Consider the following 18307-nt stretch of genomic DNA (forward strand, 5'->3'; position numbering starts at 1 on the left):
ATAAAAAGGAGGACCGAAGTTTCCATTTCTGCTATGTGAGGCATGTGAGAGGTTTCAGCACACCAGTGTTCTGTGGTGCTGCAGAAGGGTTAGGATTACATCCCATCCCCATGGCCTGTTCTTGGAGCAATCCTCCCTGCTTACTCATTTGGAGTCATTTTCTCTCTACCTCCAGAACTTTTACAGACTTTTCTGCCAAAAGGCATGATGAGCATGTTTGCTGTGATCCATTCTAAAGTACAGCTGTTTCCTTCACTTGTTAAACACCAGGGCAAGTTTCCCAGTGAGGTGTGGTATTTCCAGCCCTGGAACTCCTTGGAAGCAAACTTAACCAAGGCCTTGAGCAACCAGCCCCAGCACTGACGTTTGCCCTTCTTTGACTGAGACTGTCAGTTTGCCTTTACAGGCTGTAAAAAATCTGACCTAGGAAAATAATTCCCAGGCAGGTTAAATGCATTTTTGAAAAGTGTGCTTAGTTTGCACATCCTAGACTTGAGGCAGATAATAAGGCAGAATCCAGTGCTTCTGTATGGTTTGGAATTATTTATCCATAGCAGAGCCAGCACCAACCTTTGCTCAGAGGTTCAGACATGAGCTCCTTTTGCTCAGTGTGTGGGGTGACTTGCAGAAATACCTGTCTGGTTGCTCACCCCTACTGCTGACCCTATATGTCATAAATACCATGAGGTAATTTAAACCTATTTAAACCAATTTATTAAGCTCTCAAGTTGTAAATGCTGCCTGGCCCACAGCCAGTCTAGGAAAAGCATTAGAGGAGTCTGCAATGGCTTAGATTGATATTAAACAACTGTTTTCCTCCCAGTTCCTCAATCGCTATGACATTAACTGCTTTATTGATCACCACACAACAAATGGTGCCACTTAACTGCTTCGTTTGGTAAATTGGTACAAAAGGACTCATTCCTCATTTTTATTGGAGGTATTTGTCAGCAATCAGCACTGCAGGACTCTTCTACATAAACATTTGGGAGGAGAGGAGCTGTGAGCCATGTTTGTTTTTCACTGCAGGGTATCAGCTAGGCTTTCTTTTAAGTTAAAAAAGTGAAAGCGTGGAAGAAGTTTTGCTAAAAATACCTTGTTGTGTAAATAGAAACCATGGGCATATATTGATATTGCATCACTAACCCATAAATACCATAAAGAAAATAAAAGTGACTCTTGATACTGAGTTGCCAGTGGAATTTCTGAGCTCAGGAAAGATTAGAAAAAGCTGGTCTCCAAGCCAAGTATTTTCTCACTACTCTTTGCTGCCCATTGCTGCCCTTCTCTTGCTCCTCAGCAGGGGAGCACTCCCAAAGGTGTCTCACAGCCTGGCCCCCCATGGGGGCTTGTGTGAGTGCCTGTGAAGGGGCAGCCTGGGGATAAGTAAGAGTGGAGGAATGATTAGGAAGGTCAGAAGTTGCACCAAACGTCCTCAGGGATAGGTTAGTCATGGGAGAAGCGTCATGCTGGCCAGCTGTGCTGTGCACATTCACAGAGGGAGAATTCCAGATGTTATTCCATCTCCTCCATCAGTCCTAACTGCAACTCAAAGGAAGTCCAGTCCTTTCTGTTATGACCTGAGCTGCAGATACTGGTCTCATTTACTTTCAAAGGCTCTCCCATTCTATTAATCCTATTTTTGTTCTGGAATGTTTCATTCTATATAGAAAAGACTCTGCCCTATTTTGTGAGTCTGCAACTTTATGTGGTTAAATATATCAGAAGAGAAAGAGCTGTATAAATAAAACTCTTTAAATATAATTCCAGCGGCTTAAAAAGCAACAAAATAGGTCTTATAGATTCTAATATATTTTTGGCTAATGCCTTTTAAGAAAACTTGACCCTACCTGGAAGAGTATAATCTATCTCCTGTATGTCTATATTAGGTGTTTAAACTTTTTTTTTCCCCTCAATTTTTAATAGAGACCTAAACTTACATTATAAACCTCATCAGCTGTCCTAAACATGCAGCAGAGTTGGTCTTTTCTGGAATCTGCTTACTTTTTTCACCTTTTTCAGTTTGCCTGTAAGAATTCTTGCCTCTCTGTTCTTGATAGACCAGTTAGCTCTGCTTAATCACAAACAAAATCAGATGGTTTATCACAATGAAGCAGCAAGTTGGCAGCTTTACCATAAAAGGAAAAAAACCAGACTGAAACCATGTTCCCCCACTCACTTACTGCTTCTTTACATTTGTTAATAACTGCACTGCCTAAAGGGGACATTTCTGTACAGTCCTGCTGAGGACACAGTAAACAGATGGCTTCTCACAGCTGCCTCCTTTTCTAAGACCTTGGGAACTGTGTTTCCCTCCCATACCTCCAAGTAACTACCAGGTTGTTTGTTTTTCCATTTTTAACTCAAGCTTGCATAAAAGTGGCTCCACAGAAAATAATCTTGAATCTGCAGAAAGCTGTAATATATCTTCTCCATGATGATTTACTGCCAGAAAGCTTAATAAAGGCCTAACCAACTACACAAAAACTTTGTTACTACTTCTACATAACATGGCTTTTCACATTTGTATTGTCTAGCCCTTCTTTTTTATTTCTGCAGGGAAGATGACAGAAGGCAGCAGAATTACTCCTCCTTACTGAGCAGTGTCTCAGCTTCACCATCACTGGAAGCTGGCAGTGCTGCAGGAAGGGTCATCCACCCACCTCCAGCTCCCCTTCCCTGGCCTGCACTGCCTTTTTTCCTTCTGTGACCAGCATCCACAGACCACACAGTGCCCCAGGAGGGGGGACCTCCTTCAGCACAGCAAAAAGCCAGGGATGGCTTTCACCTGGAGCAGTTTTGCGTCATGGCTGCATGAAGAATCCTACTGGCAGTGCAAGAGATGGGATGGGGATCTTTAGCTGTCCGTAAACACAGCCAGGAGGGCCCAGTTCAGTGTGGTAACTGCTGGGGACACACACACAAACGCTCTTGTAGGATTCTTAGTCTTTGAGATTAAAGAAAATTAAAGTTGATTCTCATTCTGGCTGGAAATGAGCATCCACGGCTGTGCCTGGGCAATGATCAAACTGCATTAGTGACATGGTAATCAGCAGATTCAACAAGACACCCAGCACTCCTGGCTGAGCACGAGACAGCATGACTGTGATTTGCAAAAGGGTTTTAGGTGCTCAGAACCACTTGAAAGAAGTGGAAATTTTATCTTTGCCCAGCCAACATCTTTGATAATACCTGTGGCCTGTGAGATGTCAGCTTTTCTGCATATTTGGAAGAAAGTCTGATTATCTGATTGCTGATGGCTGTGGCTAAGTGTTTTTATCAGAACAGCTTTGATGGGAGTTAAAGATCATCCCTAATGAAAACACTAACCCAGTAAGTCTCTGAGGCAGAGGAGGAATGCAGTGTGCACAGCTTGGGTTTTCTGCTGGATGTCTGTGCCAACACAGGGGAGGGTGAGAACTCAGAGGGCTGTGATTCCCAGCTGATGAACCTGCAGTAGGACCAGGGATCTGCAGAGGCTTGATTCATCAAGAGATAAAGGATCCCTGAGACATCTGAACAAGCTGATTGCTCTGGGCCAAGTGGCCCTGGTCATGAAACAGCAGTATAATTCCTCAGTCTTATGAATCTACGACATATTTTACTTTGGCAAGCAGAAACTATGCAAGTTTCCAGATAAGGAGCAGTACTGTTCTACTGTTTCCACAGGCAAAACATTTAGTGCTCTGACCCATGTTTATGAGTAAGAACTTTTGTTTATTTTCCATTTGGAAATAGGCTCACAACCCCCCTGCAGCTCTCTGTGCCTATACGTGTTGCGTGCTCACACAGAACCGTGTTGACGCCCACTTTCACCACTCCAACATGAACAGAATTTTGGCTGAATAACCAGAGTTATTTTGAGGGTTGGTTTAGTTTTATGCACAAAACATGAGTAGGTTTTTACAAACAAAAGCACAGCTTTAAAAGCAGCTGGGGCCCTCTTCAGAGATGGAGAGACTCCAAGATGACATGTGCAAGTAAAACGTGGGTGTCCTGGGCTTGTGCTGGGCGCTCTGGTGGTTCCACTTGCTTGGCTGCCGTGCCAGCTGTGCGTGGTTGGGGTGGGAAGCAGTGAAAGAGCATCCTCTTAGAGGTTCAGCTGATCACCTACTCCCTCCTCATTCCTTCCCACTTGCTCTCCCCCTCCTCTCTGCTGCCAGGAAGAATTGCAGTGGGGACACATGAATAATGAGGAGTAACTCCCTGAAAGCTAGTAGGGCCAGGAAATTATTCTGAGCACCAAAAAAAGTGAATTGATAAGAGCCTGCACTCTTGCTGCCTTCTCCCTCCAGCACGCAGCCTGGGAGGCACAGCTGAACCCATGCTGTTCTAAGTGCAGTTAATTGCCACAGGGACGGCAAACCAGCTCCAGCGGCTTCCCATTGCTCAGAAGAACGTGCTGGGAGGGACAGGAGACAGTCAGAGAGAGGAGGAGTGGGAAACAACCCTATGCTGCCTGGCTCAGGCTCATCTGTGCTGAGGCTAGTTTCACTTTAGGCAGAAAACTCATGTATTGTCAGGACAAGACATTCTGTTTCAGCATAGACTGCAGTCATATGGGGGTTTTTTTTCCCTTTCCTACAGATAGCTTATAGCCCTTTTCTATTTTTTTTTCCACCTCATTTCTAGAGACAAGAACAGTACCCTGCACAACTGCTGCTGGTCTGCAGGAGCCAGGAGCTTCTTCCAGATCTCTCTTCAAAGCTTGCTGTTTAAATAAAGGATCAGAGGGAGGAATGGCTTCAAGGCCTGCTTGGAGCCCTGGACAGTGCTGGATGCAGAGCACAGGGTTGAGGAGGGAAGCTGGAGCACAGATAAGTGACTGTGGCTTAGTGGGATGACCTTCTGCCAAGTAAGTTTTTTATAACTATGATTATATCACATAGTGTGTAGGAAGGTCTGTTTCCAGGATATTTTTGTTGCTTTATTGGTCCTCCTCTGCTGCACTGTAGCTCTGCCTTCTGGGATGCACTTAAATAAAAGAATTGAAATAGCTCCAGAAAAGAAATGGCATATAAGCCATAGGGAGGAAAAAAGTCCTAATCCTGGGAAGCCCTAAACTTTAGGGCCAAGCCTGTGAATCTTGCTGAGCCATAGTTGTCAGCCAGAATTTCTGTAGGGTCAGGGTCCTTATGAGGGCATATAAACTTCAAAATGTTTTGTAGAGCTCCTGGTTTCCTGTAGCACCCAAGGTCGATGTGAGATGGCACCTGGTCATGCCCTACAGCCTGGAGGTGTTGCACTTCACTTCAGCTTTTTTGCCCCTAAATGATGGTTTTCCTTAGAACAAAATCCCCTCAGTCTGTCAGAAGTGACTGCAGGAGGAGGAGAGCGCTGTGAATTTTGGGGTTTTGTTTGCACCCTTTGGGGCCTGACTGCTTTCGCACTGCTCATTGCCATTCCTGTTGGCAAACAGAGCACATCTCAGCTCAGGGCTCAGGACACCGGGCTGTGGGGAAAGCAGCCCCAAAACACTGCCTGAATCTGCTCTGCTGGGGGAGAGAGCAGCAATGCTGAGACCCAGCAGCGCTCACAGCTAACTTTGGAATAGTCTGCACTAGTGGAGAGGGAGCATTTTCCATGCCCGTATTTGCCAAAACTATTTGCTTGACTTTGAAACCTTCCCACATGCCTCGACACAGATGGGTAAAAGGATTGTTTTTCCTTTTTGAGTCAGTGTTTGTGGACTGCTGCTCCTGCCAAAGAATTCCTCTGAAACTTCTAGAAAGGCAGTGCTGCCCTCTGTGAGAGCTCTTTCCTGGCTGTGTGCTTGCAGGAGCACATGTGGAGCTCCCAGGTGTTTGTGGCACCTCCAGGGTGCAGCGGGGCTGTCCTACCTTGCAGCATGCTCCTGTAGGCCGTGTCAGCGATGGCGTAGATGTGCGGTGGCATCTCGTGCCTCTTCTTGCCCTTGTACATGTCAATGATCTTCTCGGAGTAGATGGGCAGCTGCTTGTAGGGGTTGATCACAACGCAGAAGAGACCCGAGTAAGTCTGCAAGGGAATTCAGAGAAGAGCTGGACTTAACATCCCGCGCCCTGTCCAGGCTGGGACACACACGCATCGGCTGCATCCAATTACTGCCATTTTAGAGAGCAGCGCTCCTTTGTGTTCAGGGTAACAAATGAAGCATTCTGAATGTATGTCTGTGGGTGGTTTCCAAGTGCACAAATCACTGTTTCCAGTAAGTGAGCTGCTGGAAAGTCGGTGAATTTAGCAACCTGTAGAAACACCATGATCTGATGTTTGAGCTCCTTAACTTCAGTTATTTTCAGTACATAATCCATACCCTTATCACACATAAGGGTATGGTGACAACTGTAATAATTAATATTTCTTTATATGTGTATTTTCTTATCAGAATATGATATAAATATCTGCTCAGGTAGTCATCAAATTTTGTAAACTGAAATCCTAGGTAAGAAGCTTGGATTGATGTTTAAAGGGTCTTTTTTAAAAAAGCTTCTATGAACACCGTGTAACACTGATGACTGATGGGAGTCCTTAAATAAAACTGCTCAAGTTCCAAACAGATGCCTTGAGAGACTAACCATGCCTTCACTGAATGACTATTTCCGCAGGAAACTTAAGGAAAAATGGGGGTTTTTTTAGAATTTAATGGAAGTATTAATTTAAGTATATATACATAAACAAGAATACTGACTGCCAGCTCATAGGTGTTAATCCATTTATTTTAAATTTTTAAAGAATTATTATATTTTTCAATTTTTCTTTTATTTCTAAATATTCCAGGTCTTGACCTGGACCAGAAATTATACCACACGATAATTGATAAAGAGCCGTATTTCACAAACAGTTGCTAAAAGTAGGAAATTTTCAAGGGTATTTAATTTAAAAAAGAAAATTTAAACCCCCAAAATTAAAAAAAACACAAAACAAAAACAACCCAAAACACCCAAGTTATGAGAACATAATGTCAGGACTATTGTGATATTTAAACTGGCCTATGGGAGAAAAAAAAAAAAAAGAAAATAATGGAATTGTGTAGGCAAAAGCGGTTTGTAAAAAAAATAAAATTATTATTATTTATTTGATTTTGTTGCCGTGTGTGTGAAGGAGAGCTCTGCGGGGTGCAGCTGCTGCCACCCTCAGCCCGGGGCTGTGTCCCAGCGCTGCTGGGGCTGTCCCTGCTCCCGGGCAGTGGCACCGGGAGCCTCCGGGCACGAGGATTTCCCTTTCCTGACCATAATAGGCAATGGCCCGGCACGGCCCGGCACAGCCTGAGCGCTTTATATGGTATTCAGCACTCGGGGCCAGAGCCCCAGCTGCGGGCTGGGGGCTCCAGCTGCGCACGAACATCTGGGCTGCTCCTGGTGCTGATGGGGATCTCCAACAGCTCAGCTTGAGGCTGTGTCAGCACAGCCCAGGAAAACCCAGCTCAAATCCTCGCCAGCTCTCAGCATCCCCGGGCTAAACCCTCCGGTGTGGAAGGTAGGGAATCGCTGGGCTGGATTTTCATTGACATGGGATGTCAGAATGAAACTGTGCTGCTCGTGTCAAAATGAATTTTAGTGTTGCCAGGATAAGGCACTTGAAAAGTGACAGGTTTAGCCTAGAACGGCCACCAAGGCACTTACAGAGAGGACAACAAGATATTTTTTAACAGTATAAATAGATTTACTGTACACACTCAACTAATCATCCCCACCCAAGTAAAAAATTAGGAGAGGAAATCAAGGAAATTATTTAGTCCTCCCTTCCCTGAGATTTCCAGGCATTTCCTGACTTGCCACATGCAGGGCTGTTTGCACACCCAGGCACACAGTAACATACCTTTGAAGAGCTAATTTTGAGGCACAAGAGGCAGGCTATTAAGGCAGAGCAGAAGCTGGAGCTGATGAAGTTCAGGAATCCTCATTTCTAACTGGACTGTGACTGATATGATCTGTCACCGCAGGAAATTTAATGAAGCCCTCTTATTTTGGCTAATTGTAACTCGAAGTGTCTGCTTTGCAAGGACTTGGGGGAGCTAGATTAGTATTGATGATGTTTTGATACCCCAAGTGTGTGATTGAAAGTGAGGGCACTGAAGCTTCCATGCCTTAAATCCTTCTCCCTGGGGCACAGCCTGTCCAGAGAGGGGACCCCCAGAGGGTCTGGAGGAGGAACATAATCTGAAATATTTTAGGGGAACTTCCATGGGAGCACTGACCTTGTGTACTCCTCAGCCAGCTGCTGCTGCTGGGTATTTACAAGAGACTGGCACAAATACACATCTGCATGGTGAATATCTAAGTTTGGGCAGAAGAGTCCAATGCAGTTCCAATATGCATATTTAGATTTAGGCACCAAAGAGAGCATTTTTTACTGTTAACTGAAGACTGAACAAGTATTGGCCATGAATACCAGAAGGAACTTGATTCTACTCTCAAATCCACTGAAATGATATTGCTGTGTTTTTCATGCTTATATAATAATTTTTGGTGTAATTTGTGTGTGGATAAAGCAGATTCTTTTTCTTCTAAGCAATGTGAAAGATGAGTTAGTTGCTCATGTTTCTTCTTGCCCTTCTATCTTAATTATCTGTGATGAAGCAAAAGGCCAGGGTGTTTTTCTGGAGTACAGTCACCATGTGAATTTCTGCACTGAATCTTTCTTTTAAATAATATTGAATGTAAATGCAAGGGGGAGATGAGTTTTTTTTCCCCAGCTGGATCGATTATTTTTCTTTAGCAGATTTGGGAATCCCCATTTGAGTCAGTGATGCTCTGGAGAGAAAAATGTTGAGGTCATGTTTTCTTCGAATGTGTGGGACTCCAAGGGATGCAAATTAGGCAACGCATGGCAGAGCCAGGAGATGGTTGTTTACAGTTGGTTTTAGAAGTGGGTGAGACTCAAATTCTCTTTAGAGGCCCTCTCTGTTTTTAAAAAGATATGACAGCATCTAGTAGGGCAGTGCTTTGTAAAGCTGGGCAGTTTCAAGCAGGTTTTTCTTACTGAAAATACAGATAACTTGTTGCAGTACAAGTCAAATTAATGTCTTTGAAACTTTTACCATTTAAAATCTAGTCTCTTGAGAAAGAAAACCTAATTTCAGGTACTCTTCCATTTCTGCCTCTGTGAAAAACTCTTTGATTTCTAATTGCATTATCCACTCTTAGAAATTAATTTCCTCTTTGTGTAGAAAGTGAAAATTCCATAAACAAAATGGAAACCCTGGAACAGCTATTCAGAATGTTGCTGAGAACAAAAAAGAAATACCCAATCCCCCATTTTATCCCACTAACCTTCTCCTAATTATTTTAATTATTGCAACAATGCAGAACGCTTTCAGGAAAAGTCTATTTTGATCATTAAGGCTGCATGTTCTGATATAATAGCATGTGGGTCCAAATGTTCACCTGCAAACTTAAAATCAAATAAACTCAAATAACGAAAAGATGGGAAGTCTAGCTTCTTTCAGGAACTTGATAATGTGCATTTTAGTACATTCCTGAAGGAAAGATCTTGAGCTTAGCTCTTTGAAGTTACGCATAACAAGTAAGTAGTTCCTTTGTTGTAGTCCATGTAACTATCTTATTTTCTGCTTCATTTCCTACTTTCCAATTTAGCATTCCTCATATTACTAATAAGACATGGACTACTGTTTCAACTTCAGCTCTGTACTTTCACTCATCAGTGATCTGTCATGCAAGTAAAATTTACATAGATTGAAACTGTGGATAACTTTTCTGCAGCACAACAGAGGGATCCTTCATGTAAAAATCAAAGATAACAGCTAAATTCTTTGGAAAAGTTTTGGGCTTCCTTACTGTGCTGTTTGCTAACTGTTGATGTGGATAGGTTACAGGGTTATCCATGTCAAAATATTATTGTGTTAATGTACTTGTGAGGACAGAAAGACAGAATAATCTTGCCATAACTCACATGAACATAAAGAAATTCTAATTTGTTCAGGCTTGTCTGATCTGTAACTTGATCAACATGAGTGACAAAAAGGTTTAGTGGATGCATTACTTTGCTTCAGTGACACACTGGTACATGCAAGTACTCTTGCCTGAATTCCAGTGGGTTTGTCCCTTTATCCACATATAAAGTTTAACTCCAGCACCACCAACCCAGAACTTTTCAGCTGCCTTTAAGTGGAAGTTTTGCCTGAGAAAAACTGCATTATCTGCCTTTTCTGTATGCTCTTTTTGCAAGTTACTTGAAAATTTTTAAGTTTACATTTAATTAATATAAGAGTCCCTATCATTTCCCCCCACCCCAAACAGCAGGACTCAGGTTTTGTTCACCTATCAGAGAGTTCCAAGCCAACAATATTCTTCCAGAATCTATAAATTTTGTGGAAGAAACCTTCATATGCTTTAATTTAGTTAAGAAGCAATTATCAAAGAAGCAGGAGAATCATGGGGAATAAGGTGAATTTAAAACATTTTTGGTTTAGGAAGCTGTTACTGGGGGTTAGTACTTGCACGGCAGTGTTACACAAGGCCTGTATCCCAGACAGTGGCTGGGATCCACCTCCTTGCTGATGGGACATGGTCACATGCAATAGGAAATGCTCTCTGTGTGTTTGGGTCTACTCACATAAATTAGACCTGAGAAGTATCTCTCCCTTAGATTGTGCAGCACGGAAGCTTCATTGAGGCAAGTCAGCTCTGCCATGTCCTCCACTTTGGAGAACTTTGGAGGGTTCATCTTCTGGATGTCATCCTTGCTCAGTGTCACTTTCTTTCCATTTTCTGCCAGTTCAACGACCACCTCATCCCCTTTCTCTTCCTTGATACTTGCTGCTTCAAATCCATGTTTCTCTGATGGAATCCAAACCAGTTTCTTTGCTGACCAGTCAGCCTGGGCAAGTGGGTTGTTGATGAAGTTTTTGTCCACAAAGAGGAATTTCTCATCATCGCTGAGAGGTTTTTGAGCCATTTTGACTCAGCAGACACCTGTTGAGGCAGGAAAATATTCTGCTTTAAAGGGATAAAGGAAGGCAAATGTGGAGATGTTCCAGACAAGACACATTTGTCAAATCCTACTGCCATGCAGTAAGTCCAAAGCACCACAGGTCTCATGTCCTATCTCACATTTCCATGTGGATACTTAGTGCCTGTGCAATGGAACAGTCAGAACTGCACCAGGACCACCAGCTGAACACCTCCCTGCAGCCTCAGCTCTTGCCCATCACAAAGTTAATTGAATTCAGACAATTATAGTATTCCCCATCACCCAAATGCTGTTGGGTGCATACTGAAATATCAGTGCAATAATGAAATAAACAGGAGAAGAATGATTCCCAGGCTGTGTTCCAGCAAGGACAGAATTTAACCTTTCTTGCAAAGGACTGTTTCAAATCACTTAATACCATTTCATTTGGAGAAGAATAAGATTAAGACAAGATCAAGAGAAAAAGCAGAAAACAAATGTTGTCAATATTGCTGGTGAAGGAGAATTTAGAGTTAGCCTCTCCCCATGGGTCAGGCAGTAGGAGCTGGTCATTTATGAAGGGTAAATATTTATCACGTGAGAGTGAAGAAATGAAACAAACCTGGAAATTGCCTCAGCTAAAAGATACTCTGAACCATGATGCTCAGACTGCTCAGGCTGAGGAAGAAGTTGCACATGGATAAAGCAGCTGGGTGTATCTGCCCCACAGCTGAGAGCCAGGGGAGAGTTTAGGCTGCTTTGCACAGTGCTGAGACAGGAGACAGCTGCTCTCCTGCTCTGGCCACTGAAGTTTGGATGTGGCTGCAAGATCGGTGCTCATAGTGCTAGAGCTTTGCAAGTGTTCTGCTCTATCCCATGGGGGCACAGGTCTAAATAAAGGAAGGAGTACACAGAGGATTTGTGGTTTGCTCCAGGGCAGAAAGAGTGTGCTGCTTGGGAAACCTGCTGTGCAGTGGAGCAGAGAGGAGAGCTGGGGAGGAGCTACAAAGAGCATGTGCCCAAGAAAAACATCTCTAGGAGACAGAGGCTATTTCATTTCCTTATTGAGAATGAATTTAATATTTGCAGCAATCAAACAAACATGAATCTGGAGGGAGCTTGGAGAACTGACTGCTAAAGATGTCAACCCATAAGCAGGACAATATTTGTAAGGACCAAGCTCTGTGGTATGTAGCCAAATGGACACCCTGTGCTCTGGGAGTATCAGAGCTTGCTTTCCAAATATTTGTCCTTGAAGCCTTCCCACAGATTAAGGTTTTTTTGCAAGGCCACGCTCTCTGAGGGGTCTGAGAAGGAAACATGGATCATGCAGAAGGTGACATAAAGCTTAAAAACAAAACTAGGATTTTTAGAGGTGCCTAAGAAGGTTAGATGATATCCCACTGAAAGGCAGTAGAAATTTAGATGCCTCTTTAAACTCCTTTGACAATTATCTTGTTTAAAAAAAAAAGAAAAAAAAAAAAAGAAGAAGCTAAATGTGCTTGTTCTAGAGCCTTGCTTGGAAATCCCAAAGAGGAAAATTCTCCCAGATAATCCATGAAGGTGCAATGTGTGAGGGAGACCTGAGCACTGGCCCCTGAGCAGCGTTCCCTGCTGTCGAGGCTCTGTGAGGGAGCATCTGTAGGATGTGGCTCTCCACTCGCTCCCAGGAGATTCTTGGAAGAGAGCAAGAGGAAACTATTTGACCTCTGTGTGGATTAAGGCAGAAAATGCTCCCTTGCTGCCAAGAGGGCTGGTAGAGCGCACAGTTCCAATAATGGAGATGGTATTCTCTGCAGCTGAGCCCTCCAGCTGGCGGCTGGGGGGAAGCTGCTGCCCAGGGGAGCTGTGGAAGAACTGCCCCATCCCCAGAGCTGCAGCTCTTGGGGCTCAGCGAGCAGCAGGAGCTGCCCTGGCCTCTCCCACTGCTGTGGCTACAGGCAGGGCACGTTCTGCAGCCCGCTGGCCCAGCAGTGCAGCAGTGGAGATGGGGATTTCAGCCCATCCTATGCCCAGAAGAGAGCTATGTGGCCGTGATGAAGCAGCAGAAAGGTTGGATAGTGCTGCCCATGGCTAAATGCCAGGTGACAGCACTTTTATATCTATAGCAATTAGGTACTGCTGTCAGAAACACCAAAAGTGGGACTGAAATGCAGAGCTGAGCTTCCTGGGGACAAATCCTGCTATTCTGAGGCTGCCCAGAGAAGATGATGATGGAAATCAAGCTGCCAGATCATCCTGACCATCCGCCTCAAAAACCCAACTGTAGCTAAAACTGTCGGCCTGTTACAAAACATGTCGCAGTGGAACATCCCAGAGTTCTGCTGCCCAAGGACCAAGGAAAAGTTCCTTTCTTTGTTACAAGCTAAGACAAAACCATCTCCCACAGATTCTAGCATGAAACTGAGAGCTGGTCTGTCTGTATTTGACTACGTTCTCCTACTTTTTCCTGTATGTACATAGCAAGGTGCAGAAAGTTTGAAATTCAATCTTTTTTCTAAGCAAGATCCATTTGGAAGGTATATAAGGTGGAATGAGCTGCAGAACTTGGAAATACAGCTTCTTATTCCCTAGATCCAAACACTAGGACTAGTTTGAATAATTTGGTAAGAATAGATCCCCTACAAGAATTAGTGAATAGACAGTCTGAGCTGGATCCCAGAACTCCTCTGAAACACAATGAGAAGAAAACATGCATTTATGTGAAAAGAACTTTTCATGACTGAACCTCTGAAATCTAAGGATAACATTTTAGCAGCTTCTGAGTATCACTGCTGTAAGAAACGAAATGCACTTATGAAGTGTGGATTAATGGCTATTAACAATTGAATTAATTTATTAATGTGCACTATTAATTTTCATTATAAAGGAAGGTCTTCCATCTGAATGGAAGGGGTAGAATATAAGCTCCACAAACTCAACTAAATTTGTCCTAGTGAGGACTAATGAGCTGCTAATGAGATGCTGAAATTTTCTGATTAATAATCAGCACTATATTTTCTGTTCCATCTCTGATCAGGACTGCACTGCACTGGGCCAGTATGTGATTGGTACTGGGGAAACAGGCCAAGGGGAAGGACTCCTTACTGCCTGCTGAGAACATTCCCTGGGAAGGCAGAACTGACCCCCTAGCCAGTTCCTGGGTTTCACCCATAGGACTGGCTGGGAGAAATGGAGAGCCCTATCCATGTGTCAGAGGTGGCAGGAGGTTCTCATCCATTTAGCACAGGTCATGTACAAGAGAATACACTTTACACACAGAAGTGTAAAGTATTCCCTGGGAATGGGAGAAGGAAAAGCAATCACAACAGTACTACTGATATGAAGTTGCTTGCCTTAGAATTGTGCCAGATCACACCTAACCCGATCCATTTGTTGTACCTGTCTAGCCTGCAAACATCCATGGATACTTCCACAACTCACTCCATTCCTCTGTCTGCAGCCCCACTATGGAGATATCTGGCTGATCTTCACTGTCTTTTCCCCTTTCATGTTAATGACAGAAGTTGAATGCTGTCTTTATAATAGTTTATCCTGAGTATATTATTTCAAGGATGAAATATAAATGTTCTCAGGAAGTCCACTTTAATTAAAAGGTTATTGGCCAAGCAGAATTGCCTCCTGACTCAGAGCTTGGAGAGACTGCTTTTCTCCTAAGGAAAAGATAAAGGACACTTCTCCCTTCCTCTGCAGGATGTGCATGTCAATATAAAGCCTTATCACATCTGTACAGGGAATAATTATTGCAACAGAGGAACATATAAGCAATTATTTCCAGAAACCAAGTCCTGCTCTCTTGAGTAGTTTCTGATGGAAGAGTGAAGCAGTAACCTGCTCTTGACTCAAACTGCATTTCTTGGGCTACAGTAATTCTTGACTATGATCTTTCCAGTTTCCTTATCTTTTACCTTTCCAGTACTTAACTGAATCATCCAACTGAGCACGGCTTGGAAAAAAAGATAATCAAAAGATAATCTAGGGGTGAATCCTAACCTTGTGACCTTCATTTGGGAACTGGAATTCCCCAGCATTGACAGCTTTATCACAAGCACTGTTACCAATTCCCCTTGGCCTTTCACCTCTTTTTGGCAATGCATTCTCCATATAGCTCAATCAGATTGTCTGTAAGTGCCTCATTTTATAATAAAGTCTTCTCACCTTTGTTAATGTGAGTTACAACGTACAAGTTACAACTCTGACTAAACATTTGATTCATTTTCTAATTTTCAAAGTCAACTGGCCCTAGTTATTGCCAGCATCATAAACTGTAAAAATCAGAAAAGAAGGAAAAAAAAAAGAGATAGATTTCCTTTATCTGGAAAATTCCAGCTATTTCAAATTCTTGTAGATGTCATTCTGTTATCTAAATCAAATTCTGTATATTGATGGTAATTCACAAATAATCCATAATTTAACTGTATTTTGCACAAGTTGGAAAGCTGTCTCTAGCTTTTGGCTTCTCCTAAAATTAACATACTTAAAAGCCATCAGATTTGCAACTACTAAGTCTCTGTGATTTCCAAAGCATTGGGATCTCTGCATACATCCCCACGCTGCCTTTTATGGAGATGTTCTGCTCAATACCCGCTGTTCCGCAAAAATGTAATGATAACAAATTCAAAACAAATACCTTTTAGGGACTAGTGTGTCAATTGCAAATGAGATAATAAAATTCATTGTTTACATCCAAGCGAGCAGGGCCAGCACAGAATCGGGCGCTGAACTGAAGCGACAACTTAATCAGAGCTTTGCTCTTGGGGGGTTCATCAGTTCAGCCCCCGCCTGAGGGAAGGGGGAGCTTGGGGGGTTCAGCAAGTCAGCCCATCCCGACAATCCTGCAGCAAACTGCCTGGCAGGGCAAAGCTGGGACTGAAGGACAAGGTGGGCTTGTTTTTCAACAAGTGTATTTTAGAAAAGGTTTTACTAATATGTATGTAATAGATAACGACAAGCTTTCTGATTTCTCTTATACTGAAAATATCTCATGATGCTTCTTAATTATGCAAGCATATATGCCTTTCACATAAATATCAACATTTTTATAGGTGTGCATGCACATAGACACAGACATACACACACATACAGGTGAAAGAAGCCCGTGAACCACTGGGATGGTGCTGAAGCTGCTTTCTGCACTGCCATCTACTGTCGTCTTAATTTACTTACGGGATTTTCTTAGAAGTTTGTTGTTTTATTTTCCATTTTTGAAAAAGGCATGTCACCTTTGAAATTACTGTAGTTCAGTATATTGTCAGATTAGTTTTGCTTCAAATTTGTTCCCCACATATTAAAAGCATATATATGTAATGGTGGGACATTTATGTCAAAGTGATTCCATTCCTTCTTCTAATTTTAAAGCATTTTTCCTGTTTAAAGAACAAGTTACTGATGAACTGATTATTTTATTCGGTTGCACTTTCTTTCAGCAGTCCTTTATTAGGACTGAGAGGTTAGGAACACTTACAGAAGATCAGCAGCTCAGGTTTTTCATTCCCAAATGCACGAGTGGTGGTTGCCTGCAGCAGGTTCCTGTGACCACCTGCACTGCCCTGCACCTTGTGGCAGCGCTGCTGCAGGCTGAGCCCGGCTCCTTCTCTGCAGCCGGTGCCTTTCAGGCTCGACCCAGCAATAGCAGTGTCAGCAGTGACTAGAGGCAGGCTAGAACACCTTTGCCCCTTTCAGGCATGCACAATCTCTATGCATTTTAAGCAGAACCCACCCAGTAACACAGAAACCAGGATAAATCGCCTGAGAACGTCCGGTAGGTCTGTTCCCCTCCCCAGATTAATGCTCTGAAAGCGTTTGCAGAGCAGAGTAAGAGTTCCCATGCCAGAGTCCCCATCCCAAAGTGTCAGAGCCCCCAGCCAGTCCCCAGCAGGGAGCTGGCCCTGTGGTACTTACAGGTGTCCAACTGGGCGAGCAGAGTGAGTTGGAGATACAGCCACCAGCCGGGACAGCCCAAGTCCTTTCTGCCTCTGCAGCCTCCCTATATAGAGGAGGAGAATCTTGTCAGTGGGGAGGGGCCCTGGAAACCACGTCCTGCTGGAAAATCCTTTTGGTACCTGGCTTAAAAAACACAGCCTGAGCCAAGGACCTCGTTCCCAGCAGGGCCTAACCCTGGGCTGTGGCCCCTGCCCTGAGCCACTTTTTAGGGATGCAGGCTGATTCCTGGCTTTCAGAAAGATGTAAGAAGGGGGTGCCCCTAAATCACAAGTTCAGGGTTTCACCCTTTTCCCCTGATGTTTGACAAAGCAAATGGACTTTTAACTCCTTCCTGCCTTGGCAGTATCCCTGGCCCTCATGGCCTTGTGCCTAGAAGGGCAAAGGACAGGTCACAGGCCCGTGTGGCACAGGATGTTTCCTACCCACTGTATTTTTCCACAGTGCATTTTGTTGGAACTAAGTCCCTGAGTTCAGGGGTTGCTTGGGCAAAGAGGGTTATTCCTAACATAGCAGGACTGTGTGGGTGGAGGTGGCTCTAGGTCTCCCTGTGTTTATGTGACATTTGGAGCCTCTGGCTGCTTTAAGCCTCCTTTGCCCCTGGGAAGTGAGAGAGTTGTTTGCCACCTTCCCAGCAGATTTGCCAAAGTTTCTTTTGCGATCCAGTGTGCAGCTCAGTTCTTGAGAAAGGGCTGTCAATACTTGCTCATATATAAGAAATACCTCCGTGTATCTGTAAATGCAGAAGAGAAGTGATGAGCTGGGGGAACACAGTCCCCAGGACGCACGGACAGAGCAGGGAGCAGGCACCGTGTGCTGGCAGCGAGAGGAGGACAGGGTGCTGGGAGCCAGAGCTGCAGGGGTTAGGGAGTGATCTGGTCCTCATCAAACCTGCCTCACACCCCCCAAACCTTCAGTCCCCAACTGTCCCTCCTCCTTCCTGAGAAACAGCCTTGTGCTGTAGGACCTGTGGATGGAGATATCCCAAAAAGGGAAAGCTAGGATCCTCTAGGAATTCCCATCAACGTGCCAAATACAAAATACTGAAACAACCCCCTCTCGGCAACAGACTAAATATGGTGTATACCCAAAGGATCAGAGCACAGGCCTGAGTGAAATTATTTCTTTTGACATCAACAGCTCTGTCTTCTCTGGAAAATAAACCCTCCTGGGGAAGATGGATGGGATTCATATTGGTCTCATCATCCTAAAAAAATACCTATGAGGGGAGGCTAGGCTGAAAACTTCTGCTGTCATTGGGTCGGGAAATTGCAGGTGTGATGGACTGTAGCCCTTTCTTCTAGTTCTGGCCAATGGTGAAAAAATCTGGACAAAGAGGAGGGAGGGAAAGACCCCTGGGGTTTCTGCTCCGCAACATTTCAGAAATATCAGATTCAGGGTCAAGTTTGGGCCTCAGCTGGAGAAGACTTGGAGAAGATTTGCCAGGGCAGTGACACAGTCCCAGAGGTTACAGACT

General features: G+C 43.9%; 1 protein-coding gene across 1 annotated transcript in view; it reads right to left on the reverse strand.

Annotated features, from left to right (window-relative positions):
- MYH11 (myosin heavy chain 11) overlaps positions 1-16870 on the reverse strand; it is a 55661-nt gene extending 38791 nt beyond the window's left edge. The window contains exons 1-3 of the mRNA XM_088064174.1: positions 16792-16870; positions 10555-10913; positions 5841-5997 (exon numbers count right to left, since the gene is read on the reverse strand). Of these exons, the coding sequence (XP_087920300.1) occupies positions 5841-5997; positions 10555-10896 (499 nt within the window). The 5' untranslated portion in view covers positions 10897-10913; positions 16792-16870. The remainder of the gene's footprint in view (positions 1-5840; positions 5998-10554; positions 10914-16791) is intronic.
- Between the last annotated feature and the right edge of the window lie 1437 nt (positions 16871-18307).

Source organism: Pseudopodoces humilis, chromosome 18, assembly GCF_049639895.1.
Source record: "Pseudopodoces humilis isolate 2021_Gansu_Grassland_sample_001 chromosome 18, ASM4963989v1, whole genome shotgun sequence".
Taxonomy (NCBI): domain Eukaryota; kingdom Metazoa; phylum Chordata; class Aves; order Passeriformes; family Paridae; genus Pseudopodoces; species Pseudopodoces humilis.